Source organism: Zerene cesonia, chromosome Z, assembly GCF_012273895.1.
Source record: "Zerene cesonia ecotype Mississippi chromosome Z, Zerene_cesonia_1.1, whole genome shotgun sequence".
Taxonomy (NCBI): Eukaryota; Metazoa; Arthropoda; class Insecta; order Lepidoptera; family Pieridae; genus Zerene; species Zerene cesonia.
The window spans coordinates 11594109-11621348 of record NC_052122.1 but is presented as its reverse complement, the minus strand read 5'-3'; the positions used below and the strand labels follow the sequence as shown (position 1 = coordinate 11621348).

The 27240-nt window shown below is 35.4% G+C and overlaps 3 protein-coding genes across 5 annotated transcripts in view; 2 read left to right on the top strand and 1 right to left on the bottom strand.

Moving 5' to 3' along the window:
* LOC119835916 (WW domain-containing adapter protein with coiled-coil homolog) overlaps positions 1-8359 on the top strand; it is a 19697-nt gene extending 11338 nt beyond the window's left edge. The window contains exons 6-10 of the mRNA XM_038361043.1: positions 562-707; positions 1816-2023; positions 2331-2473; positions 3010-3137; positions 4415-8359. Of these exons, the coding sequence (XP_038216971.1) occupies positions 562-707; positions 1816-2023; positions 2331-2473; positions 3010-3137; positions 4415-4490 (701 nt within the window). The 3' untranslated portion in view covers positions 4491-8359. The remainder of the gene's footprint in view (positions 1-561; positions 708-1815; positions 2024-2330; positions 2474-3009; positions 3138-4414) is intronic.
* LOC119835845 (dynein heavy chain 6, axonemal) overlaps positions 7554-27240 on the bottom strand; it is an 83700-nt gene continuing 64013 nt past the window's right edge. Inside the window, exons 60-69 of the mRNA XM_038360881.1 lie at positions 26853-27043; positions 19206-19407; positions 18732-18972; positions 18346-18546; positions 17070-17311; positions 15739-16029; positions 12152-12304; positions 10787-10984; positions 9839-9962; positions 7554-9412 (exon numbers count right to left, since the gene is read on the bottom strand). Coding sequence (XP_038216809.1) covers positions 9183-9412; positions 9839-9962; positions 10787-10984; positions 12152-12304; positions 15739-16029; positions 17070-17311; positions 18346-18546; positions 18732-18972; positions 19206-19407; positions 26853-27043 — 2073 coding nt within the window. The 3' untranslated portion in view covers positions 7554-9182. The remainder of the gene's footprint in view (positions 9413-9838; positions 9963-10786; positions 10985-12151; positions 12305-15738; positions 16030-17069; positions 17312-18345; positions 18547-18731; positions 18973-19205; positions 19408-26852; positions 27044-27240) is intronic.
* Positions 21602-25166, top strand: LOC119835917 (uncharacterized oxidoreductase YtbE-like). Of its 3 annotated transcripts, none has more exons than XM_038361046.1 (6): positions 21602-21725; positions 21944-22173; positions 22426-22506; positions 22860-22967; positions 23609-23889; positions 24188-25166. In XM_038361046.1, exons 2-6 carry the CDS (start codon positions 22092-22094, stop codon positions 24539-24541), a joined length of 906 nt encoding a protein of 301 aa, XP_038216974.1. In that variant the 5' UTR covers positions 21602-21725; positions 21944-22091; the 3' UTR covers positions 24542-25166. The 3 variants fall into 3 exon arrangements, with proteins under 3 accessions (XP_038216974.1, XP_038216972.1, XP_038216973.1); XM_038361044.1 differs by having other exon boundaries at positions 23594-23889; XM_038361045.1 differs by having other exon boundaries at positions 21615-21691; positions 23594-23889.

Genomic DNA, 27240 nt, shown 5'->3' with positions numbered 1-27240 from the left:
CCACACCCACACCTACACCCACACCCATAATAAATAATTTTTTTTTTTTCGTAATCTAAACAAGAAAATTTTGGTTGAAACTAAAGCAACGGAAGTGTAGATAGTTAAACGTGCATTATAATGTATGCGAAATGTATCAATGCCTTAAAAGTATTTTAACTCTATTTTGGTCTAGTGTGTGTTTATTATAAAAATTGCTTTGCATTGCAACTAAAGCCCAAAGAGAGCATGTACTGCTGATGAAGGCATTATACTTTTAAAACATACTAACTTCTTCTTTGTGTTTTTGTGGTACCAGAATTGAAAGAACACAACTTACGAAAGCTTTATAACTATAGCTGCCCAACTATATGATAATAGTATCCAAAACTTTCAATATCATTAATTGATTAGCATACACTAAAACCAACCAAAAAGAAAAAGATGAAAAAGCGACGTCACATGAACACGTAACGCCATATGAAAAATTATATAAGTATTATTTAAATGTACAGCCGTATTATGTATGAGCTATGCAAAACTGGGTGGCGTACGTGACGATTTCGAATTGTATATTTTCAGATGGTCACCATTCGCTGCAGGACATGGACATATCGCCGGACCGGAGCACGCCGCTGTCGGAGGGCTCGTACCGCGAGGGCGGCCCGCCGAGGCCGGAGCCCGGGGCCGTGCCCCCGGTCGTTGTCCTGGATAACTCTAATCAGACGGTGAGTGTATAGGAGTAAGAAGTAGGTATTACGGTGGTGGCGGAGTTTGGGGTTGATTCAAGTATAATGTGATAGTGGTGATTGACTTGAGTTTGGCTGACGGACACCGAGGAATAAAATAAAAGTAAAAATGTATAATTTATTATGCTATGTATCTTTTTTCGAGAGAATTTTCGGTATTATATGCCATAGTTTTTGGTTGTTACAAACAGTTATGAATATAAAAATATTGTGTTTTTTCTTAAAAATGTTAGGTTAAATGTGTTAATTATGCTGCTTTGACCGTTTTGTAACTAAGTAATACTACAAGAATATTGGGATGACACAAACTTTTAGAGACACCATATCCCATAATATAGATATGATGTTGTTGTTAATTAACATTAAGACAATGAATATCATCAATCACTATTTGTTTCCACTGTAGGCATACTCGCCCCCCAATTCAAGCAAATTTAAAAAATTAATTCCATCATTACCTGGCTTTCTGAAACGGTGTTCATTGAATATGAACATAAAATGTTGGTTATTTATAATAGAAAATGTTAGTAGCAGCGTAAAATTAAATTTGTTGATCCATACTATGTTATTATAATGCAAAATTATGTTTGATTTCCTTTCTTCTCTCACGTTGGAACAAAGCGATTACAGGGGTGAAACATCTTAACATCATGGGGATTTTTTTTGACCAGTCGGGTAGAATGCAATTATTTAAATATATATTTTGAAGTGATAACTTAAGGAAGTCATCCACTTTGTTACGTAACACGTTACGACGCCAGCCACTTTGGCTTCCTTTTCTTTTAACGCATAAGGTAGCGGTAGGCGGGGTTATTCTCTCTCATTCCTACTCACGGTGTTAGTCGTACTTTGGACAGAGATTACTTGAAGTTATCACTTTTGTCAGCCATCCCAAGATCAAGAACCATCCAAAGAACTTTTCAACCGATTTTCTTTACCTCAGAACATTCCGAGAACACTGGGTGAAACTAACTAAACTAAAAAAAATAGTGATAATTCCAATGTTGGCCTAGTTTTGACAATTTGAAGGCCACTAAGTTTTATGCAAATAAATACGCCAGCTACATGATAATCGTGATGTGCACAGAGCGGGTCGCTGCTGGCGGCGGCGCTGCCGCGCATAGTGGCCGCGCCCGTCGCGTCGACGTCCGGCGCGGCGTGCAACAACGGCGGCTCGCCGCGCAGCCGCTCGCCGACGCCGCAGCGCGACGCGGGCCCGCCCACGCCGACGCACTCGGAGAGCGTCGACCCGCACGCGCCGCCGCTGCATCTGGACAACGCGCTGCCGAGGAAGAGTGAGTGTGCGCGCTCGGGAGGAGCATTGGAACTATCCTTAAATAGCTATAATCCAATTGGAAAAATTCTTACACGGGCTGAAACTCGGGGAGGGATCGTTGCAACAATCTTGAAACAGTTCTATGTGTAAAGATTATGCAGAAATCAGTACAATACAGTCAAAAAGCTAAACATTAATTTTCTCAAAAAACTACAAATGCTATCAGAACAATAGTCACTACATCAATGAAACCAATATTACATCATAGTAGACTAGATACACCACAATACAAGTGTACCGTGTCTAACAAATGCAACACGTTGCAGTGGAGTGCCTCGGCAGCTACTCGTCGGTGGTGGGCAGCCTGCAGCAGGCGGCGCCGATGCTGACGCCGTCGCTGCTGAACCACGTGCGTGCCGAGCTCACTGCGCACGTGACCGGTTGGCCGGCGGACATACTTGAGAAACAGGTATGTATTGTTGGACATTATATACCACACGGTGCCGGAGAATCATATAGTACATTTGGTTCTGCGCCAATTCGAGACTGTTATATGTCTCTGTACTAAATTTCCAGATGTTTTACCTGCTTATACGTAACTGAAATATCCATTGTTACATACACTTACGGTTATAGTATTAGTAGGATATCAACTATTTGTGCTTGACCCATGGACATAGACTTTCATCATCTGCTTCAATGAATTGACGGTCGATTTTTGAAAAGAGTAGCCTTAGTAAAGGAGATCACCCACTGATATCTGCCATGTATAGCAAACAATTTTTGAAATGATTTTCATAAATAATAAATTATCATGTCAATTTTTATTATTGTGTTGTAAAAAACTAAAACTGAAAAGATATCTGTCGTAGATTTAAAATATTTTATATTTATTAATTAATCAATGTTCAAAGTATTCTGTGTGTGAGTAGTCTGTCATTTCAGTTAAATAGTCAAACAGGAATTTATTAACCATACTAATGACCATTTCCCTCTCCCTCCCAGGCAAATAAGTACACAGAGGAGGCGTACCAACTCGGTTGTCTGCAGTGTACGCGCGTGTCCACCGAGCTCAAGTGTTCCCGCTCCATTGTCCGCCACACGGAGATACAGGCGACGCTACAAGAACAGAAGTTTGTACTTTGCGTTTTTGTCTGTGTTGTTTGTCGTGTGTGTGTCTGTGTGTGTGTTTGTGTGTGTGTGTTTTTTTTTTCTACTGTAGGAGCAAGTGTACGTGTGTTCGATATGATGTCGTGTGCTTTTCTATCGGTCGAGACAATTCTTCAAATTACATTATCATATAAGTATGTTATATAATAATATACATATTAACATTAGTTTTATTTCTTATTTTATTAAAATATAGCTTAATATAAAATATTCAAATTATAACCAAAAACTCAATAATCTAATTGAAAACCTTAAAACATAAAAATGCTTTTTTATACATCTTTTTTCAATTATTAGCATTGTGCGCACCTTATTTATATAAACTTTCTATATGCCAAAGTATATGCTACTTCGCCCGCGCAACTTGTGTAAAAGCAAAGCTTTTGTATACTCAATCATTATAAAATTAGAATCGTATTTTATAGCGTGCTGTAGTGAGATGAGAGAAAGGCGAGATCGGAAGTAAAATTTCTCATGTGCTTTATTGGTGTCTATACGTGTTGGGCTTGGAATAGTTGTAGTGAGTTGTTAGGCTTCTTGTTAGCAAAGGTATTTACTGTAACTGCTATGTTTATCTGTAGTCGTTGATACTGTGTTTATAATTAATTCTATGCGTATATTTCGATATGCTTTGATTGATAATTTATAACAATAATCAAAATCCGAATAATTATACTTTACAATAATATTTTTATTGTGGGAGTCGAGCACGTTTATTGTGGGAGTCGAGCACGCTTCGCGCACGAATTGGGCCAGCTCGCACCGGGGAAGTACCACATCCCCACAGAAAACCGGCGTGAAATAGTGGCATGCCACTGTGTTTCGTACGGTGAGTGGGGGAGCCGGAGGCCCGTTTCCTTTTCCTCACCCGTCCTAATCCATTCCTTCTTTCCAGTCGTTAATCCTTTCCTTTTCCCTTACCCCATTAAAGCGAGCAGCGCATTCACAGAGGCACTTACACCTTTGCGAATGTTTATGGGCGGTGGTGATCGCTTTACATCAGGCGAACCACTAGCTCAGCTACCCACTATGACATAAAAAAAAAAAAAAATATATGTGTTTGCCCTACAAAGTTTTACTACAGTAAAATTGTATATACATAGAGTCAGAAAAAATGCCATTTGAAATCTGATTGATTATGATATAAATGGCCTGTAATTTTAGCTATATTTTGAAATGTGATTTATTTACTTCCGTTCCATGTGCATGAATCTAAGGTGAGTTTATCTAATATTTTCAGAATTATGTACCTACGCCAACAAATATCGCGGCTCGAGGAGCTCAAGTCGCAGAACTCGTTCATGTCGGAGGACTAGGGGTTGCGGTGGGGGGTGGTCGCCGCGCCCCCCGCCCCAGCGCCCCCCTCCACACCCGCCAGCCCGCCGCACGCGCATTAGCGTCCCAGCCGCCGGGCAGGACGGACGCGCAACAGCTGCGATCCATCCGGGGCAAGTAGGCGATGCGCGGCCACCGCCTCGGCTGACGGCCGAAGCACAGTGGCGGTGGACCGGCGCGCAGTAGCTTCTAGCATTGTGACAGCAGAAGCCGTGGAGCGGTCGTGTGACGTAAGGCGAGACAGCGGCCGGTGGTGTGTGTGACTGCTTGTGAGTTAGTGGAGATTGGGTTTCCTGGATTGTAATGTGTTTGAAGTTAGTTGCGTCGGAAGTGTCAAAAGTAGATGTGGAGAATATGTTTACATAGTTCAGGAAGATGCAGTTTACAATATATAGATTTCCCAGGTTTATAGTTTTTGAAAATACATTGATGTAGGAAAGGATTCACAATGTACTGTTTAAATAGAAGAAATATACAGCTATGAGTGTTTTCAGCATATGCAGGTATTTAATTTTTCGTCAATATTGATAAGCGGGACAAGACGAACCGAGTAAATAGAATAGGTTTACTGCATTGGTTTGAGACTACACTAAAACTATATGATAAGGTTAAAAATGATATTCTACATCTAACATGTGAAATCATAGAACTTGGTTGTATGCAATAATAACATCGTTATTACCAGTACATAAACCATTTGATAATGCAGGAAAACACTAGGAGATTTGTTGATTGATGTTGTTTTGTGTGTGAAATGTTAAGAAAAGGCACACAGTGTTCATTAGTAAAAGATTTCCTGTGAAGTAATCTTTATGAAGTCATGTAACTGAGATGCAGTGTTCGGTAGGCTTTGGAAATCAGAGTTAATTCACTTTAAGAAGATTCCCGTGGTATCCAGTGACCAAAAAGGGAAGTGAAAGCGAATTGAAATAAGAATAGAAAGTGTAGAGGAAAGGGAGTCGGAGATTATGGACCGTCTGCAGTTAGTCTTCACGAGGGTCACACAGGCCGCCGAGGGCTCACAACAGTTCTGTGACGAAACTCTTTCATTCCGTTCCTTCAGTGTCGTGTGCATGACAGTCGTCAATTTATAAATGTAGCTAGACGATTTGATCTATTTATTGAAAGATCTATTTTTGCGAACATTGTAATTTTATCATTTATCGTGGAGTGTAGTGATTGGCCGATGTGGCCGATTGGATTTCGACTATATTTATCGAAGAGCAATTGTTCGCTTAAATTTTTTATTTTCTATTTGTTAGATCATTCGCTGGGCAAGGAATAAGGTTGACGAATTTTATGACAGTTATAATACGTTCAAAGATTAGTTTAAGTGAATGCTTGACGATTTTAACTTTAATTATTACATTGCCGAGAGTTGAATAGTAGTTACAATAGTTTGTTATGGTTTGTTGTCTGATGAAGTCATTTGTCTCACAAACAAATGTTTAAGTGTCCTTGTATGTTCACGAATATAGCTCATAATATATGTGTGAAAGTAGTATTGATAACTGATTAGTCCAAATGGCATATCTCTAATTGAGTATATAAGATAAAGCCATTATGCCTTAAGAAAAAGTGGATGGTCGTGTAAATTGAAATTACATTAGCTTTGATAAACAATCTTTAAACTTACAATTGATTTTTATTAGCTATCTTCAAGCCAAAGACCAAAGCACGTCGACATAATGCTTGTCTACACATCAGTTCTATTTGACTTTTGTCTTGTGTTACAGTCAAGATTCCTTACTAGTTGTTAGTGTTGATTGGTTTACACAATAATTTGTTAGATAGTGAATAATAGCTGAATTGTTTGTATAGTGTACCTTAAGCGTTCATTAGTTAGAGTTAAGTAGCAACTTACCCATGCTACGATGGTGGATCCACACGATCGTGTTTGTTGTTAATTTTGCATGATGCATGTCATTGATCAACAAGGAATCTTGGAATTTGTCCATATGTCCGTAAGACTGTATTTCGCGTGAGAAGTGTTGATGCAATCCGAACTAGAAATTTGAGCATGTTCCACCAGCCCTTATACATTGGCTTTAGTATATTTGAAATAGAATAATTAGTTGTTTGCACACTGACGAATGGCCCTTCGGCCGTAACGCGTGTTGTAATTCTTTATTCCTTGAGGCCAGCGAATACCGTCAGCTATAAGGGTATTGTGTTTTGTAATGCGTTGACTGTAAAGTTTAAATTATTAAAGTGGATAATTTGATAGGGAATTATTCTTTGTAGCGATTGCGTTAGTTTGCCGTCGGTGCGCGCTCGCTCGCACTCTGGGGCCGGTGCGGTCTTTGACTAGGTGCTAATAAAATAACCGATACTTAAATTGAAACAGTCGATCATACCAACTTGTGCGGTAACTACCAATAGTTGATAGCGCTTTAAATATCGGTAATTTTGTTGCAAATTCACTCTGAAATATTTCATTTAGTTTTAGTGTCCTTGAATGATTCGTAATGAATTTCTCGTTTAAAAACCTCTTTCTTTTTAAGCGTATAATAAATAGCGCTTAAAAGATGACATTTAAATAACTTTATATTATCTTTGCTTTGATTCATCCCTCTAAATAATATTGTGATACCCGCTACCCAAATACTTTGTTAACTGTTGTTGTTACTTAATCTTTCATAAGTAACATTCTCACATGTTTCACTTCTCTATTAACTTAATTGCATTTTGTTGTCATGTTTTCTAAGACGTAAAATTCATGTTAATATTGTTAATTTGATCTCAAGTTTTGAACGAAAGTAACTAATAATTAAACTATTGTTTTTGTATTGAAGAAGGATAATTGACTCATTCAATTTTGAAATTTCTGTATACCTGTTCACATTTATAACTCTACCAATGTTTAAATGGGGAAGTAGCGCTTCCCTTCTTTTATATGAATTATTAAAAGCCCGGCCCCTGTTGATGTATAAAATTGTAAAAAAAAAATCGAGTATTTTGTATGAGTCGTAGTAGTTTAATTTTAATTGTAAGCGGTCGAGCGCGGCCAGCGTCTTCACTAGATAGGTAAAACGTTCTAGGTCTTTTTATTTTTTTAACATAGGAATTATAATTTGTATTGCTGATTCAATGACACCAATTGAGTGTAATATACATGAAATTAACAGAAGTACTGTGATATAATTCACTTCACATTTAATATAGGGATAATTAATGGCGGGCGTGGTTGTGGGGTCGACTGTTGTCGCGCAATGTACAGATCGCTATATATGTGCGGCGACGTCGCGCGAACGTGGCCCGTGTGCTAAGGTCCACTTTACACTAAAGTGGATCCGCCGGTGTTCGCTCTAAACAATGAATCGAGCATTCGGTTAGTGATTCGCATTAACGCTAGTCGCGTTACAAAAGTTTTGTTGACAGATTTTTCAACAAATCTAGCTGATTATTAACTGTACTTCTGTGTCGAACGGAGAGCAATAGCGACCATTGAAGGCGTGATATCTATATGAAACATCGCAATAAATTTATAAATTAGAATAGTATCAATGCAACGAGCACTAATGTAAATGATAGTTTCTAAACGCGTTTCTATTGATTAATGAATACGTAGGTAAGTTGTTATGTGTAACTAATTTTCGATAACCATTCACTGCGCGCTAATATACCTCACTACGTTTAATTGAATTGTTGGAAGTTCGGCTTCCAGTCGCTGCTCGCCGCGGTCACGGCCCCACATTGAACACGCCCACTTTCCTTTTATTTCCATGTCTTATCGTAAAGTATTTGTTTTCAGACATTGTTCGAAATACAAAGATTTAACCAGTTTAAATAAATCAGTTTCAAATAATCATTTGTATTAATTGTTTACCAATAAACTTTAAACGTTACATTGATGTATTGTTTTTATTTGTAAAATAGGATTGTATAATGTGTTTTTAGCGCAATTATAGAAATATTTGATCAGTAAACAGACATCTTCGGATAGTTTTGGACATGTTATAGTTGGCGTGTATATAGAGAACCGACGAACTGGGTTGGTCGTATTGTAGGGCTCACAATTCAGTCCGTCAGGTTATACGATAAACTTTTGTTGCGCTAATTAGTCTAGGTTTCCTTTTTACATTTTACTACTTATGATTTTTATATGTAATTTTTTTTATGAACATGTCTGAAAAATAAACCAACCTCTCATTTTTGCACACATTGTTCAATAGATGGCGCTTTGCCGTCGCGCTGCAACTATGCAAAGCAACGTTTGCCACTTTGGTTGGTTTATTATTTGTGATCATTTTTTTTATCAGTTTATTATAACGATATACAGATAGCGCAGTTCACGTCACACTTAAATTATCGGTAGTAGTACTACGAAAGTGATTTATAAAAAAATATTAAAAGAAAAGCAATATTGAAGTACAAAGTAGCTTGGCAATATTATACAAGTGGATAAATGTTGCTAAGTTGTAAACGTTTTCTGTGACCTTGTTAATATTTACATTTAGCAGCATTTTCAGATTTAAGGTGACAGCTAGAAGTTGTTGAAAGAAAATATACCTTCTGAAAGCAAAGTTTGTTGTAATTTTGATAACCATTTTTTTGTTTTTTATGCAATTATTTATACACATGGCGCATGGCTTGTTTTCGGTATCGTTTAAAATGAAACATTGATTAAAATGGCATTTCATAAGTACGCAATTTATTTCTAAACCTTAAGTTTAATCAGTTATCTGAGTGAGTAGGGCCGTTCCGCGTATAATCCAGAACTCGGAGGGCATGTTCGCCGGCAACAGGACCGGCAGGACGAAGTTAGTGCTGTGGCCGGTGGTGGAGAGAGTGCCGGCCCTCTCCGAGGTCTTGTATAGCGGCGCCTCGTAGCGAGGGTCCGGCTTGGGCAGAGATAGCACTGGCTTGAACCAAACTACCGGCAGGGAGGGGTTCATTTGACCTAAAATTGGGTTTATTATAAAATAACAATTGGTAACAAAATACAAATTTTAATAATCTTGTTTATTTTAATATTCATTCTTTGAATGAATGATAAACTAAAGTTTAGCAAAGGGAATATTGAATTTCGTCGAACAATGCAAACACTGATACCAAATGTAATATCGCCTGCCAAAATGCGTTTCTAACTATCTCTGTTCGTGAAACTCAATGCTTTTGCGAAATATTCTCTCTTTTGTTGCGATGCGAAATTTCAGCAGCCATACACAGTTATTGCTTACGTGTATTTTAGTTTATATTTTATATATATGTACATAGATGTAATGCAATATCGATAAGCACCCAATATATTTAATTCTTTTCTTACATAAGTATAGAGAATTAAGAATTTTGATAATATTTTAGTGTATCCCCTTAACACACAAACCTGGTAGAGCATCAGTAAGACAATTGTTCTTGGTGTCCCAGCGACCCGCGTCTATAAATAGCCCGTGAATGTTCACGCCATCCTCAGGCCTCTCCAAATTTCCAAATACACTGGGCCCTTCGTCCTTTTTTACAAAATATTGTTTAAATATTTGATATACAATTACCAATGAAGATGAATTCCAAACGGTTTAATTTTATGAGTATTAAATAATAAATCGTCAGTTATTGAGATTTTTTTTATGTAATAGTAGGTAATTGAGCTGATGGTTCACCTGATGATACGCGATCACCACCGCTCATGAACATTTGCAGAGGTAGGGCCGCTGATTTTAAGAGGTAAAGGATAATGAAGTGTGACGACAGAAACCAAGGAATGGACTGGGAAGAGTGAGGGAAAGGATATGGGCCTCCATTCACCGAACGAACACAGCAGCATGCTACTACTGTTTCACGCCGGTTTCTGTGGAGGTGTGGTATTTCCCGGGTGCGAGCTGGCCCAATTCGTGCCGTAGCATGCTCGATTCCCACACTCAAAAAAATGCAATGCAAACGGTGCTCGTACAAGGAAAGGGTGAGCAAAAGCATATGGGCCACCGGCTCCTCCAATTTATGTAATGTGTTTCGTAGTCTAAATTTTAGCATACTGCTTACAGCAAATTATCTAATGATCTATGCATGCGAATGTTACAATGCCGCAAGCCTGCTCATGAAAATTATCGTTTATGAAGCTTTAGATAATTATGCTATGAGCGAATTTTTTTGACTGAATGCTAATGCAATAATGTAATTCAGTCTTGAAATCTTTAAAGATTAGATGTAACCAGAATGTACGGGTATTGTATGTTTACGAAGCCAGCCCATAGAGTCTCGTTCTGGACTTTCAACTCGTCTAGTATTGGATCCACCTCCTCATAAATACGAGTATGAATAAACAACACGACCTTACCTTAACCTTCCGTTTATTGAACTTATACACGTCCTCTTGCGATAGGAAGAACGGAACGGGCTCAAAGTCGAACATCAGAGCGTCGATCGGCACTCGGTACCGGCGAGCGTACGCTTGCAGCGAGCCGGTGAGCAGGCCTTGCGGGAAGAACAGACCCGACACCCAGCTGCTCACTTGAGCACCTTCTATAAGCCATTTCTGTTGGGTGCCCCCGTATTTATTAGTTTCGTCCGTCTGATCAAGATTTATAGCATCTTATATAGTGTAAAGAACCGTGTAATACTAATATGGCTGATAGATTGGGTCACTTCCATAACTTTTGTTATGTTCTGATCAACTCAATTTGTCAGTTAAAATGACATAATTTAGAACAATATGTGATTTTATCAAGTGATGGTATTAAGTATACTAGATAAATAGGGTTGAAATTTTGTGGGACTACGTCTACTTTGCGAATTTTAATTTTTTATATGAATGCTTTTGCGAATAATATTCTGAATTTATCAGTTATTCCTATTTGTATATTTCAGTTTATTTATAGAATAAGAGAAAGTAGAATGGTCACAATGGGAATCGCTCAATACAAATAAAACAATAGAATTCTTATCCTGTTCGGAAATGCATTTCTAGTGTGATGTATCCTTGACCTATAAAGTATAAATCTATCAACCTAGTCGCGGTCGAGGAAACTGGCGTGTGTTGAACTAAAATTATAAATTTCTATTTATGAAAATAAGAAGCAAATTCTATTTTTAATAAAGTTCTAAATGTGGTTTATGAGAAGTGTTATCAAATTAGTACTATTTTTTTTATTAATTACTACATTTCTTTATTGATTTGTAATAAAACATTGCATTGTAAGATACTCTAGTACCTTTTATCATGTCAATAGTTTAGTAACACAAATCGTGCAGTATTGTATGCCATATAAAAGGTTACTCGAAACATTATTCTTACAGACTGTTTCTTGCGTAGGAGTTACGAGTGTCTCCTTTCTTACAATACAGCTGTTTTATTCAATAACTGAGGATTTGCCTCCACCCTTTGTATAGTACATTGGATTTCAATATATACCTACACCTATTTCTTTTCATTGTAAGTTTCATAAAGCACAATAATAAAAAGTTATGAGATCAATTGTAATAGTAAAATAGGCATGGGATTACAGACTTATTCTAATTTCCTTAGTGACTTCAGTATTTTATAATTAGTGCTAAAGGCACTCTCAAGTTGTCTCTGACAATTATAGTTGAATCATACACTAATTAAAGATTCTAGTCCGAATCTTACTAACATATCAACTCATAGTATATGTAATTAAAAAAAAAAACAACGATAGTTCTACGAACATTCATAAAATCTCACCTCTATGAAGTCAACCCTCAATGTAAGGTCATGTATCCAGCTTCCAAGTGATTTCAGCGAGTTATAGCCCTGTCGGTGCCACATCGCTGGCACTTTGTTGTTCAGGAAAGAGTTGAACACTTCCTCATAGGCCTCAGACATTACCACGACACCCTGACACACAGAAGCTATATTTGTAGCTCTAAACTCAATATATGTATGTGAAATACATCACGTTATATTGGAAAATAAAGTTGAATGAGTTACCATAGCATCAAAATAAGTAACATCTGACTAATATTATAAACGCGAAAGTTTGTAAGAATACGTATGAATGTTTGTCAATTTTTTTACAAAAACTGTTAGGATCTGTATGAAATTTTGTACGGAGATTCTTATTAATAGAAGTGTGTCTACAATTGTAAAAGTAGGTATTGTTTAACATATTTTGTAGCAGAAGTCTTGCAATGTACATTAGGCTTATGCAGTTTTGTTCATAACATTGAGGTATTAGAATAAGGGAATTAGCACTAAGAATTTAGAAAATTGAGTTGCAAAAAGTTTGTCTTGATTAGCAGGTTAGCAAATATATCAATTCATGTTGAAGACCAGTTTGCTGTGTGAGACAAGTGTTATCAGAAGGAAGGTGATATAAAAATAAGTTTTAAACACTAATATGTTTCAACTATCGTTTATCTCAATCTATGTCATAAGCGTTAAATATGATTTCTCATTGATAGATAATTTTACCAAAGATATCAGAAACTTGTATTTGATAATAATCTAATGGTATTTATATTTCTACCTTGACTTTACATTAAGAGCGAGAGAGACCAATCTAGGTTTCATCTTTCATTGGTTCAAGTTTCTTTTCGAAGACTAGATCGAGAACTTAGGTACCTGTTGAATCCCACAAATATCACAAATAGTTCTTAAAGTAATAAAAGCCACAAAATAGTAACTTGGCTAATTTTATGAACGTCCTAACTACTAATTAATTTCATGCGAAGAACATTAATTAGTATAGATCCTAATAAAATTATTTGCTAAACATTTTTAATAATTTTAAATCGCCCTTTAAACCATTTGCTATGCATGGACCAAAACTAGTAATTTCACAGGTTGTAACTTAATTCCGTCATAGTTTGAAATGTAAAATACATATATGAATCCTTTGATAAAGCAAACATAGCCGACCAGCGTCCAGTATATCTAGGTCTCCCGGGCATTCAAGAGTTCTAGGAATTGGGAGGGAAGCATACACGTGCTAATAAAGATGACATGCGCGCTAGGGACCGCATCATCGATTAGTGCTCTCGTCCGACCCTGAGTCTAGGACGAACGCACAATATAATGCATATCATATTTTGAGAGTTATGAAATTGCGGATTCGTTTTCAAAATAATTTTTATACTGTAGCTAATTATAATGTGATGGGTAAAATAATATTATAGATAGACTGGGATGATTTATTGTTGAATTTTTTTTTTTTCAATTTAAAATAATTTTTTTTAGTTTGCAATAATGATAATCTTTTTTTGTATTAACTCACACAAAACTTTGACACATTGGAAAAGTTTTATAGTCTATTATTATTTAGTCTGACATTTTGTCAGACTAAATAATCTGTCAATCGTAAGTTTCTTTGAAAATTAACGGGAGACATTCGTAATTCTGATCGAAACACAGATGGCGGTATGTTCGCGTTTCTCCAGCAATATAATAACTCTTTACTGTCAATGAAGTAATTTTGAATAATAATTTATTAATTGCATAATATCAACATCGTATAGATGCGCACAGTTTTAATAGAATGGAAATCCAATATTCTGAAAATCGTGTGTATAATAATGAATAATAAAAAAAAAAAAATGTATTTTGTACAGCGAATTTATCATTTTTCATAGTATGTTACAAACATTCGATTACTTGCGTTCACTGTGTAGGTGTGATTACATTTTCATACATTGAAAACATGTGTAGGTGTAGTGTAGGTTTCTGCTTTTGGAGAGGAACTAATTTAGTATCTATTTCGGTAAATAATTTTCTTATTTACTATACCACGCATATTGTGTAAGATACATATTATATACTAGCTGCAAACCGCGGTGGCGCCCGGGTAAAAAGTAGCCTTTGTGCTAATCCAGATTTTAATCAATCTCTGTACCAAATTCCATAAAGATACGATAAGCTGTTATCGCGTGAAAGAGTAACAAACATCCATACATTAATCCATCCATACTTACAAATTTTCGCGCTTATAATATTAGGACTTATGTACATACTATCGGAATTACCTTTTGAGAAAAAAGGAACGAGGTATATATATATATAGAATAAAATAGGTATATATATATAAAATATACAACGAGGAATATTCTTTTGATACTTTTTAACTTAGTTTAACTTTAAATTTGTTTTATACGTAGATGGCGTGGAGGATTGTCTATGGCAACGGAGCTAAGACAAGACTACTCAAGTAGACAGAGACAATTGAAAGATGCAATAATCAAAACATTTTCCCACTTTTCAAAGCGATACATGAAGGTTGTGATGGCTTAGCAATAAAAATATGCAAGAAAATTAAATTAGAGCATCTGGTTCAAATCTTAAAATAAACGGTTGGTAGCTTTTTACTAAATACCTGAGAATGTATACACAGCTATGTCGTGTTGTCAAAATCAAGCCATCCGTACGAGACATTATTTGGAATAAATACACAGACAAAACATGTAAGTTTATTGTGGTATAAGTATAGTGTATACATCTACAATTGGCATTAAGTAAAAAGCGATTACTCTAATATTGTAGATTCCATTTTCATTCATTTGTAGTTATAGATCAAAAGGTACATCGTTATGAACTGCATCGAACGCAAAGCATCTTGTTTATTCACTGTATAAATATCAATATGGTTTCCGCTTAAATCCGTTTATCCCTGCCCTTCTCTAGCAGATCACGCCTCTAAGCAAAGCTCTCGCTCGCACCGTTTCCATGGAAACGTGTTGTTATGGCGCTGTTGACGGAGTACGAGTAAAAAAACTTTGTATCGAACGCATACAGAAATGTAATTTTCGATAGAATGTTGTGATGATTTAAAAAACTCGTACAAAATTTATTAGATAATACTTTTTTACTATGACAATTTGGAACCTAACTAAGTAGAGTGTATATAAGTTATGGTGCAATTCTTTAAACCTTTAGAGATGCGAGCGTGCAGGAGAGTTTTTACACGCTTTTTATTTTTTAGACGAAGTCCGAAATCCGTCTCTCGATGAGTTTAAAAGGCGCTGTGTTGTAACTTGAAACTAACGATGCGGCTTTGTATTTTGATTTCCCGACGAAATCATTGTATATTAGATATATACATATACATCATGTTTTAAAAAATATTATAGTCAGAAGTATAGAAATAACTGAAATCTCTCATCAAATAAAATAGTAGCTAGAGTTAGTTTGGACATCTGAAGTGGATTCACGAGTAGCCTAATCGGATAACTTGCTAGTAAGAACGGGTTCGAATCCCACTTAGATATTACACTCATGATCGAAATTCATCAGCAATACGAATATTTAGTAATCCACACCCTCCATTCCACCAGTCTTACCTTTATAGCCTTCTGCAGTTCGTTGAGTGAAGCGTGAATCAGTGCAAGTAGCTTATTAAACCTGTCCGTTTCATGCAAGAGTACTGTCGTCAGCGAATGCAGCTGTCCCATATCATCCGGTACCATCAGGTCTGGGTGTATCTGCGTCCTGTCTATCTTAGTCGCGACATGGGCGCGGGTAGATTCACAAATCCGCCAGACCACCTGTTCTGGCGTCTCACCTCCCCCACTGCCCCCCGTGCGCGGTTGCACGTCGACTATCGTCTGAATTAGTGTGGTGGTTTCTTTATTCTGAAAATGTGAGTAGGCTTGTGAATCGGCCGTGTAAAAGTCTTTAATATAATGGTATAAATGATATAAAATAATTTTCCTTACTAGCAAAACTATATTTAGACCAATTAGGGCACTAGCAATAAGCCGAGAAAGTTTGCCATAATATAAGTATGTATGAATAAGGTACTCAATTCGCCCACTCGTAACATCACGCCTCCGAACGAAATAATAGAAGATAATTTTCACTGAAGCCCGATTTATCAGGGACAATTGTTATTATTGGAACAAGCCAAGTTTCAGGGTAGGCAAACTATTTGACATTTTTTAATGGACTATCACTAGGGACATTAATGGTTGGTAAAATAAGTTTTAAAAAATAATGTCTATGAGTTTTCTGACATATTAATGGTATTGCTCGATTACATTTAACGAGGAATTTAATGTGGATATCTCTATAAAATTACTGAACTATGCTTATTAGATTAATTATTTATGCATAACGTTTTTTTACTTATCATAATTAATTTGTATTATTTGCAAGTCAATCAATTACTTCTTTTAATGGGAAATAAGGTAGAAAATTCAATAAAGCTACCGAGCAAAGAAATAAATATATATCGCACCATCTTTTATTACTTACCTGTTGATCCCTTATTAGCTTACAAACAATGATGTATTTTCTTCGTTAAATTTAATATTTACTTGCAATCATATTGTAGTTACCACGATTTTAGTGGATAATTCTTGTTTAGATACTCACGGACAAACCATATTATACTTAAAATCTCACTAAAATAATAATTAATTCGGCGCGCAACACTACTATCCTTATACATTACGAGCTGCGCCCCGCGGTTTCGCCCGCGTAAGTCCGTATCCCGTAGGAATATCGGGATAAAATGTTATTCCAGTTGTCCAGCTGGCTACGTATCAAATTTCATTGCAATCGGTTCAGCAGTTTTTGCGTGAAAGAGCAAGAAACACACACACATCTTTTCAAACTTTCGCATTTATAATATTAGTAGGATTGAGTTACAAAACTGTCCCATATACATTACCTCAAACGCAATATTGGCATTGTCGTGCATCCCAAATATTTCGGGGTCTTCTATCCCGGGCAGAGTCTCGATGTACTCCCGGGCCTCTTCCAACTTGTCAACCCGGGGACAATAGTATGTCCCAGAGGAGGAGTACTTGTAGTCCGGTTCGAGTGTCGGTGCGGAAAAGAACAGTGTGAGTATGGTTGTGAGACAGCGTTGGTCCCACATATCGGTGACGCGACCTCCGTACGTAATTTGACCTTAAGATAAATGATTTGGTTTAAAATTTTCTTCCGCAAATTACAGATAAAATTATTCATACACATTCAAAACAGAATTAAATTAATCCATTGTAATACACGTAGATAGTTTATAGTTTTTGGGATTAAAAGCTTAGATTTAGAAGCAAACTTAAAACTGTTTATAAATAATGTGTTTGTCAAATTGACCATTTTATTATGAATATATATTTTTACATATATTTAACCCACATGTTAGTTAAGGATGATATTTCTTTCCTCAAGTATTACACTGCAATTAGAAACTTTAAAACATTCGAGAAGAAAATATATGTGGACATGAAGTATTCAAAACGTAGGCTACCGGGTCAAACGTTAAAACGATTGATCGTGTTCTATATCAATAAATACGAGTCACATTGACGTATCATTTGTATTGTGTATGAATTTAGAGTGAACTATAGGTACATATAAAAACACAGGCGCAAATATAAAGCTGAACTTTAACATTTCTGTACATTGACGCTGGTACCAATTAAAAATTTTATGCAAAAATATTACAGTATAAAAGTTTAGCAAACGTACGATTTTAATTAAATTACAGCATAACATAGTTATGCTGTAATTTAATTAAAATCATAGAAAAGCTTGTTTAGAAACTCAGACACAAAATTCAGTTATCGTCTGCATTCAACGTAAAAACAATAGATGACTGCTTTTTTAGCCGACATACCCGAAAACAAAAGAGGTTCCTAGTTCGAAATTCGACTGTATTTTTTTTTGTTTTTCTTACTTTATAGAGTACCTCGTGAGTTATTAACTGACTGACATGATTCCTTTCATATTTGAAAGGAAATTGTTGTCATTTAGTCTCATTTTAGAATCTGGAGCGGTACTTGCCTCTCCGGGACTTCAGTGAGCATTTGGGAAGAAAAGATATATTATTTATGGACTATATTTTTTGTAGCGAAGGCTTGTTACTTATAATAATAAATGTTTATACATGATATGTATACCAGGGCTGTTATTTGATTTTTCTACTATAGATAACTTACTAGTAATATACTCGAGAGCATCCCAGGGTATGTGTCCGTCCTCGCAGAACATCTGCAGGTTCAGCATGGCGCACTCGCGATCGCTATTGTTGAACTCGTATGTGATGTTCCACCCGAGGGGTCCGAACTTCTTTCGCTCTTGAATAATGGCGTGGAACATGCAGATACCGAACAGCATGGTACGCCAGTCTTGGCCGAGCACTGAACAAAATAAAGTTTAAGGGGAATAGCACGAAGTCAAATGTATTCCTATGTACCTAATAGTGCCAATATTGTGAGGCAATACCGCTTTGTACAGATTGGCCTGGAATAAACATATTGTTGTATGGTGTTGAAAAGTCTAGTGTTCAGGCGTTAAATAGGTTGGATCAGAACCGGGTGCTTACCATGATTTTCAAAAAAGTCCTCGTCCATTTCTATCATTGCCCGTTTGACATTCGCCTTCAGGCCTTTCGGTGGTTCGTTGGTGACCTTTACAGAGTTCTGCAGCACGGACACGGGGAACTTGGGCGTGGGCATCGAACTGAGGTACAGCCTGAAGTCTGGATGCAGGCCACTGTTCTCGCCGCCCATCTGGGCTACGATCACTTCGAGACTCAACATCCACGATGCAGCCAAATGGCAATTCTGTGGGATTATCTTACCTATTACCTATGCTATGTTACCAACTACATACTATAAATCAATGCATACGAAGCCAAGGAGAACTTGACAACACTGTAGAGAACATTTAGTTTCAGTTTCGATAGCCTAGAAGATTTTGCTTATTATGCTTGCAATTTTCAGTTTCCCTGGAAAAAGCACTGCTAAAATAATAATTGCCTACCAATAAAATTTTCTTATACAGAATAATTTGTAACCTGTAGGAACACCCAATCGCCCTTAGGTTTCGCTGCATTTATCATCTTCTCGGCGACCGGTCCTTGACCCTGACCTAACGAGATGGAATGCAGTCGCTCTCTCATTCCCATTTCTGTAGCGAATTTCTGAAAAGCTCCAAAAGGATCCGAGCCTGTACTCAGTACAAACACCAGTGGTATCGGCGCGGCGGTATCAGCATATCTAAGAACAAATAATTGAATTACATTGAGCGCGGCATACTTGCATCGGACCCGGATTTTAGATGACATCTATATGTGCTTTTTCAGTACTCCATTCCAATGAGGGTTGACCTCAATGGAAAGAGCCATTGCCAGAGCAACTTGCTAACTAGTTTAATGATATAATATATTATATAATATAGATTTACTTCATTTTGATGTACAAAATTTTGTGAAATATTATTTATTGATAGGAGGATAAATATGACTTAATGTATTATTAATATTAATCAAGACTTATACACGCCTATATCACAGATTATATCAGACCTGTTGCATTTTGTATTTACCCCACATTTTAATCAACGACAAAGGCAAAAGTTCATACATTGAAAACCTAGCACTTATTTCAAAAGCGGTATAAATATTTGATGACGAACGCGCCAAGGCGTTTTTCTTTCATGTAGCTTTTATTGATTTCCATTGAAGCAGCAATTGGTATCTCTAATGAATTATTCAGGAAATTAGGATTTATTTATAGGCACTGCAGTTTCAGCCGCTACGGGTGGTAGGTCAAGGTAAGTCAAGGTCTACTCTTAGCATTCACCGAGGCAGGTGGGCAGTTAACGAATCTGTTTATAGTACATCCCAACGGATAAATGGCTAATCTCAATACAGGGCATTTCCATCTTCGATAGTTTATTTTTGGATCTAATTAAAACTTTATAGTGCATCCTCATACGTAATATGTAATAATTTCTGAGAAATATAGCCAAGAAGAGGAAGAGAGCTCAAGCAAAACTAGACAAATTACCGCCAATAAAAGGGTTATAGGTATTATCTATTTGAGTAGGTACTAGAAAGGCAAATTGAATTCACGTACAGATATTCATATGTTTATTGCTTTGAATTATGAAAAAAAAAATTTATTTAATAAATAATTTTTTAATAATAAATCTTTTTATAAATAAGCGAAACAATCGCGAAGAAGTCAGCAATCCATTTGTTGAGGCGTAAGCTGTGCAATAGACCTTACGCCTCTCCCAATGTTCTTGGGCGCACGACACGGACACGATAGAAGTGAAACTTCAGAAATCAACAAAAGAATGAGATGAATATAAATATAATAGTATGTACATTTCTGTCTCATTCTATGGCGGCTTCATTCTACATTTTTTGTTTGAATTCACAACGATTCTAAAGAAGTTTCGCTTCAAATCAATATTTGACGTAACATTTTTTTGACTGAATATAAGAGGCCGATTCAGGCCCAAGGGGATTGAATATAATATTATATATTATGTGATTAAGAAAAACAAAATGTGGACAAGAAAAGGGAAGTTTTCACAGAATTTAATGGAAAAAAGAAACCTTTAATATGAAAATTATAAGCCAAAAAATTGGTAACTTGAATAATTTTTTTTTTTTTGTTTTTTATTTGCTTTTTTGGTCCTATAAACTCCCTCTTCCCACTTTAAAAGGTCTATGTAATATAATCTAAGAAGTAGGGGTAGGTCTTAATAAATAAAATACCCTACCAAAAACGTATAACAGAACAAAAAAGAAAAGCAATTAATTATCTTGTTGAACGTATCGCTAATTTATATTTTTTTCATTATTTTTTTTATTTTATAAATGTATATATTTCTTTATCTGTATGTATATAATTCGATAGATGCGAACTTCCTGTCCATAAAGGAAGAAAAAAAAAAAAATACTTTGCGCGGGAATGTATCTATTGACACTTACGATAAATAACAAAATGGCGCCAAGAATATTGCCATACAAAGTTTATATCCATGAATTTAGGCAAACTTGGATAATATTACCGATTGTCATTATGTTCACGAGAAAATAATATTAAGTTTAAATAATATCGTGAAGTCGGTAAATATTAGAATGACTTAATATATTTTATATGTCCTATGAATTCAGACTGAAAGGTGAAGATATACAAAAATTAATCATTACTTGTGAATTCAAATTTTATATGCATTCATGTATTTATTGGGTAAAATAAAGCGTAATAAAAATAATTAACTGATCAGACTTGAGCTTGTTAAGAAATGAGGTGTTCGGCATAAATAATTAAATAAGAATATAATTCTGATCAATTTTATTATTAAGCGAAAGTAATTTAGAATACTAATTTATAATGTAGCATGATGGCAGCACCAGCTTGGAGCTAAAGATATGAGGAAAATTGACAAATTGAAGTGGCAATGCCAAGTTAGTAGGTTTCGTCAGCTGTAAATTGTATAAGTAATTTTGACTTCTGAGTTAAACTTGTGTTGGTTTGCAATTAAGTTGGTATTACGATTTCCGATTTTATTTAATTAGGTACATACCCTCATACCCTCATAGAATTGTGTGTAATTAACGGAAATTTTCTACAGTTAACTTTACAATTTCTTATAGTAACGTCTGGAAGGAAGTTTTTTTATAAATTTTACCTCATAATATATTACGTTTTTTCATTTTCGTGTATTTATTAAAAACATATTGTAAATATCGACGGTGGGTTGTCCTGAGACCTTGGCGCTATTATTACATTTTAGTCGGCCGGCGCAATCAATAAAGCTTCCGCGAAAGCAGACGGCCGCTGCATTCATTGCAAGACCAGCAGCCGGAGCAGTCGGACACAAGTCTCTCAATTTGCCTAGTAATATTTCTCAGTACTTCAAAGGACTTCAAACTACAATCAAGATGGCGATGGCACTACCAGCTACCAACTTCGGAAATATTAAATTTGCCCTGAATAATGGAGTAGAAATGCCTGCAGTTGGAAGTAAGTATTTTGTGTATTTTTTATATTATATTTAATTATAAGAAGTGAAAGTTCAATCAGCTTTTATTTTTCAGAACTTTTAATAAAGTTGCTTGCACATGTTTGTAACAACTTGTTGCATTTAAAAAGTTTTAAACTTTGTAACTTTTGCTTTCTATGATTAGTCTTGTATAGTGAGTTCTTAAATTTTACACGGTTTACAATTTTAGATTTATTTTGGAAGTATAAAACAACTTTTAATATTTGTTTCAGTTGGTACCTACCGAGTGAGAACAGCGGAAGAAATCTACAAAGTGGTGGACACCGCTTTGGGTGCTGGCTACAGGCTGTTTGGTAAGTATTAATCTTATTTGTAATTAGATTTCAAATAAAACTAGCTTCATCTATTTACTTATTATATACCATAATGATACTAGAATCTGTTGGCAATTTTGAAAAAGGAGTATTTTTCAACTACCTACATTTTAACATTTTAATTTGAACTATAATTTCTTTGTTTAAAATAGTCTTCCATATTCAAGCTGGTGTTTTAATCATAAGAGTATTGTTCAACTACCTACATTTTAACATTTTAATTTGAACTATAATTCCTTTGTTTAAAAAAGTCTTCCATATTCAAATAAACTGTTAAACTTTCAATGGATTGAAGTGGAAGTCGGTGTTTTAATGATTTCATTTAATTATAGATACTGCTGGGGTCTATGGAAATGAAGTTTTCTTAGGCCAGGCCTTTCGCACCCTGCTGCCCAAGTATCAGCTTGATCGAGAGGATATATTTATCACATCTAAGCTTGGTAAGTATGATCTATTCTAAACTGCTCTGGTGTGGGTATGCTTTTAAAAATTTAGCACAATCATCACCGAAGATAACATTGCACTAGTTTGCAACAGTTCAGATAATATCAGAATGAAGAGTTAGCACAATTGTGTCTTGTTTTTAATTTTATAGATTTGAGGTTTTTTATAGCATTCCTGAAATTTTATATGGTCCTTGTAATGAAATGTGAATGTACAAATATGGCATGTCACTTAATGAATGCATTTGTAGACCTATAGATATAGGATCCTAGCTGTTAGTAAAAATATGTATATAAAAATAGGGATTTACAGTTATTAGCTAGAAAATTAGATTGAGTGCATTTAGAGTGAACAATTTTTATACCATATTAGACATTTGTTAATAGAAATTTTATGAGATTTAACTTCTACACCCAAATTGGCCCTTAAATAAAATTTGTTATGGATGGGAGGTTTTCACAACTAAATACCTTAACTCATCATAGTCAAGTGCCAAATGTATCACAAAAGTAACCCCCATATCGCACTCTGTTACTAACCAGAACCTTACCGATTAGCTTAGGCTTGCATCAACACCGCTTGAATTGCTTTGCATATTTATACTAGCTTTTTATACTCATAGCGATAAATGCTTCAGCACCGATCGACCACGGTACTATGGCTGTACCAAAAGCATTTAATAAGTCCTTGAATAACCTGGGCATGGAATATATCGACATGTACCTGATCCACTTCCCCGGAGCGGCAAAGGTTAACAACCAGAGCGTTCAGAATGCGTTGCTTCGAGCTGAATCCTGGAGGGCCATGGTGAAGCTGTATGATGAGGGCAGAGTGAATACCATCGGTGTTAGCAACTACACCATCTCGCATCTCTCCGAGTTCTTGGAAAACCATAGTAATATACCTGTTATCAATCAGGTAAGGTTGTTCATATAATCGATTTTTTCTTTTATTCTGCAGATTTTCACTCTATTTGACACATAAAACATAATGTTAGGTTGATGAATTGTGCCTAATTATGAATACATCTTCAGATTTTAAAAATACTAAGACCCATCTTTATAATAATGTAGATGCGCACGCCCATTGGCTTTTTGAAATCATATTTATCTAACTTCAATAATAAATTGACATGTTACCCCGATTATAGTGAATGTACCTCATGGGTGGAGTTAACAAAACAGTTACTTTAAGATTTATTGTACCTAACAAACAGGTGGAGTTCCATCCATTTTTCAACCAAACGGAGCTGCTGGAGTTCTGCAAGTCCCAGTTTATTGGGGTGCAAGCCTACTGCTCTTTCGGTGGGCTTTCCATTGGCTGCTCCGAACTGTTCAATAACGCTGTGGTGACCAAGATAGCTGCCAAACACGAAGCCTCTCCAGCCCAGGTTCTGCTACTGTGGGCCTTGCAGCAGGATATATCCGTTATCCCAAAGTCCACCAACCCAAAGCATATTAAGGAAAACATCCAGCTTGACTTCAGGCTCACCAATGAAGAAATGAAGGCTCTGAATAACCTCTCCCGCCACAAGAACAAGTACGCTTGGGACTCATCCAATGTTCGTTAAACGAATGATTCGCTTCAGTCTGTTTCTGAACCCCCCTCCACCCCCCCAGAAACATGTCTATATTAATTTATATCGCGCAATTAAGGGGAATTTAGTTAAATTTATTTTTATGTCTCAAATTTTTTAATTATATCGGTAGTCGTTTTTTGTAATCTAAGTGGATTTTTTCTAATGTTATTTTTATTTAATATTTTACGTTATGCGTTACAGAGGTTACGTTTTTGTTGTTATTTATTGAATATATAGATTTACTTTAATCGAATATCAAATTCCGCCTCAAGTTATGAATTGAATCTTTTCAATTATAGCCACGGGTGTTATTTTTCTGTGATGTTTTTCTTACGTTGTTTAATGATCAAATTTAAACTATTTGTTGTAATAGTAGGTGTATCCTTTAGAGTATAGATTTAGCCAGGGATTTTTATCCCTTATTTTTAAAACCTTACTTTATAACATAATATGTATAAATGTAGTTTAAACATGTTGGAAACATGTATATTATATCTCAAATATAGTAAAGAAAAAGAAAACAAAAAAAAACTAATGTAATATTGTATTTAATATCGCGTCCTACACATGAATTGTCTTAGGAGCAAATATGTGATTTAAAAATAAACAATATCAAATCAAAGTGAGAGTTGTTTTATTTCTAATATTTTCTAGTTGTTGGAAATTTTGAACAAATTCACACCTGTCGTAAGTAAATACACGAAAAGTTTCATTATAGGACAGATCAATATAAAATAAAACACATGCCATAACTGTACTATAGATACACTTCAGAAATTAGGCCTTACGATAATACTAATGATTAGTCAACATTCATCAAATTCATTTTTATATTTTAAATTACCTACCCCTGTACCAAGTGATACATTAGAGTCCACTACTTACATATAGCCAACAAACTGTTCTTTCTTATCGACCTAAATAATTTTGTGGGATTTTAACCAATTGACATAATGATTTTTTATTTGATAGACGAAATTGAGAAAGTAGATAGAAGTAGGACCTCTTTTTACGGTAACAAAACATTACCTATCTGTAAACTGTTTCAACTTGTAGGCAAACAAAGGAGAAAGTTCAATGTAAGTATCTACAAATATCCTCTTATTTCACTCCGTTGACTCGGTTTGTGTTATTTTGACGAAAGATATTTCAATTGTTCAAGAATCTACTTATGTAAGTTTGCATAGAATAATATAAGATGTAGTGTAAGTTATTGAATTCTTGTTTGTAAATCTTTAAACGTTTTTTCTTTCCGATTCTGTTATAAAGTTTGTTGTAGTTATATAAATAATATAATAAGATTCAATCGAGGGCTTCCTTTTCGCATTCGGTTTATAGCGTTATTTTCCTTGTGGTGTTTTAGATATCGGTAGTAGGTATTGCTACTGAATCATTGAGAATGAATCTGATGGGTATTTCCAATACAATAACATTTTTGGTGGTAAATATTATAGTCATCATTTATATAAGTTAATCATTTATATCTAATGAATAGCTTATCTTTAGCTAGGACACAAGTTTTAGAATAAATCCGTCTTTAGAATATTTTTGGGTTACTTTTTATTTATGAGAAGTGGAAACTACCCTCAATTTGATGTTATTTTTGTTTGTCTCTTTGTTAGGCGAACGTATAACGCTAAGCGAGTAAACATAATGTAAATAATTGAATTTCTCTGTAAGTCATTAAAATGTAATCTTTAGAGAAATAAATGTCTTTAACCATAACCGTAAATACTACAGTCATTGTTACACTGATTTGTATATAACCTGGTTAATACCAGGTACTTTAGTACCATAATTGATAGTTATATTGAAAACTAGTAAAAATATATATAACTATCTTTCTTTACCAGTCATAGATGAATAGAGAAACGTTGTGAGCGTTAGCTGCCGCAATCGTGGGTGGATTATGCAGTTGAAAACTCCCACGCAGGAAGAAAAATCTCTTTAATAATTTTCTACCAATTTCAAAGTTTTTGCTTGCGATTTCAATGACTGCTTTACCGTAAATAAATCTTTAAGTCTTACAATTTCCTAACGATATAAAGAGCATAAAAACTTGCATCAAAAACATTTAACCTATCTATTGTTGTATGTATTGTCTATTGTTTTAATTCCAATTTATCTACGAAAATATGCCGCGAAAGCTGGAATATAATTAGTGACACCCTGCACTAGTGTAGTTATCATATACAAAGGCAGACGTGGTGAATGGATTTAACATAATAGGCCAAGACCGCGGGGATAAAATCGTGCTAGTGATAATGGTGATGATTTGTTCTTCAGACAGTTTCATACTCACAAAGTACTCAATTGAACGGTTGGACTCTCTATAAACACATTCCCGAGGCTGGTGCTCACGTATTGAGCTATTGCGAACACCAATTTCTCCTCCTTTAAGCTCCTGATTATCATTAGTTTCTCGAATGGCGAAAGTGTTTCATTCCAATTGTGCGTCGCTGGAGTCTTATCGTTTTTATTCACATGGATTTCCTGTAAAAATGCTTTGGGAAATAGAATTCACAGAAATTTCTAGGGTACTAATGCTGTTTTGTAAAGGTAGTTCAATAAAGAAATATGTGGTGTAATAGTTCTTACAGTATGAATTTTTACATTATTCGCGCCTGCTACTTAATTGTCCTTTACGAGCATAGTGTAGTATAAATTTAGACTTTACTCTTTATATCTAG

Excerpts from the sequence above, each read along its gene's own strand:
- LOC119835917 (XM_038361044.1), top strand. The coding sequence starts at position 22,092 with ATGGCGATGGCACTACCAGCTACCAACTTCGGAAATATTAAATTTGCC. Across the intron at positions 22,507-22,859 it reads TGCTGGCTACAGGCTGTTTG|ATACTGCTGGGGTCTATGGA; the intron begins GTAAGTATTAAT and ends ATTTAATTATAG. Across the intron at positions 23,890-24,187 it reads ATATACCTGTTATCAATCAG|GTGGAGTTCCATCCATTTTT; the intron begins GTAAGGTTGTTC and ends CCTAACAAACAG.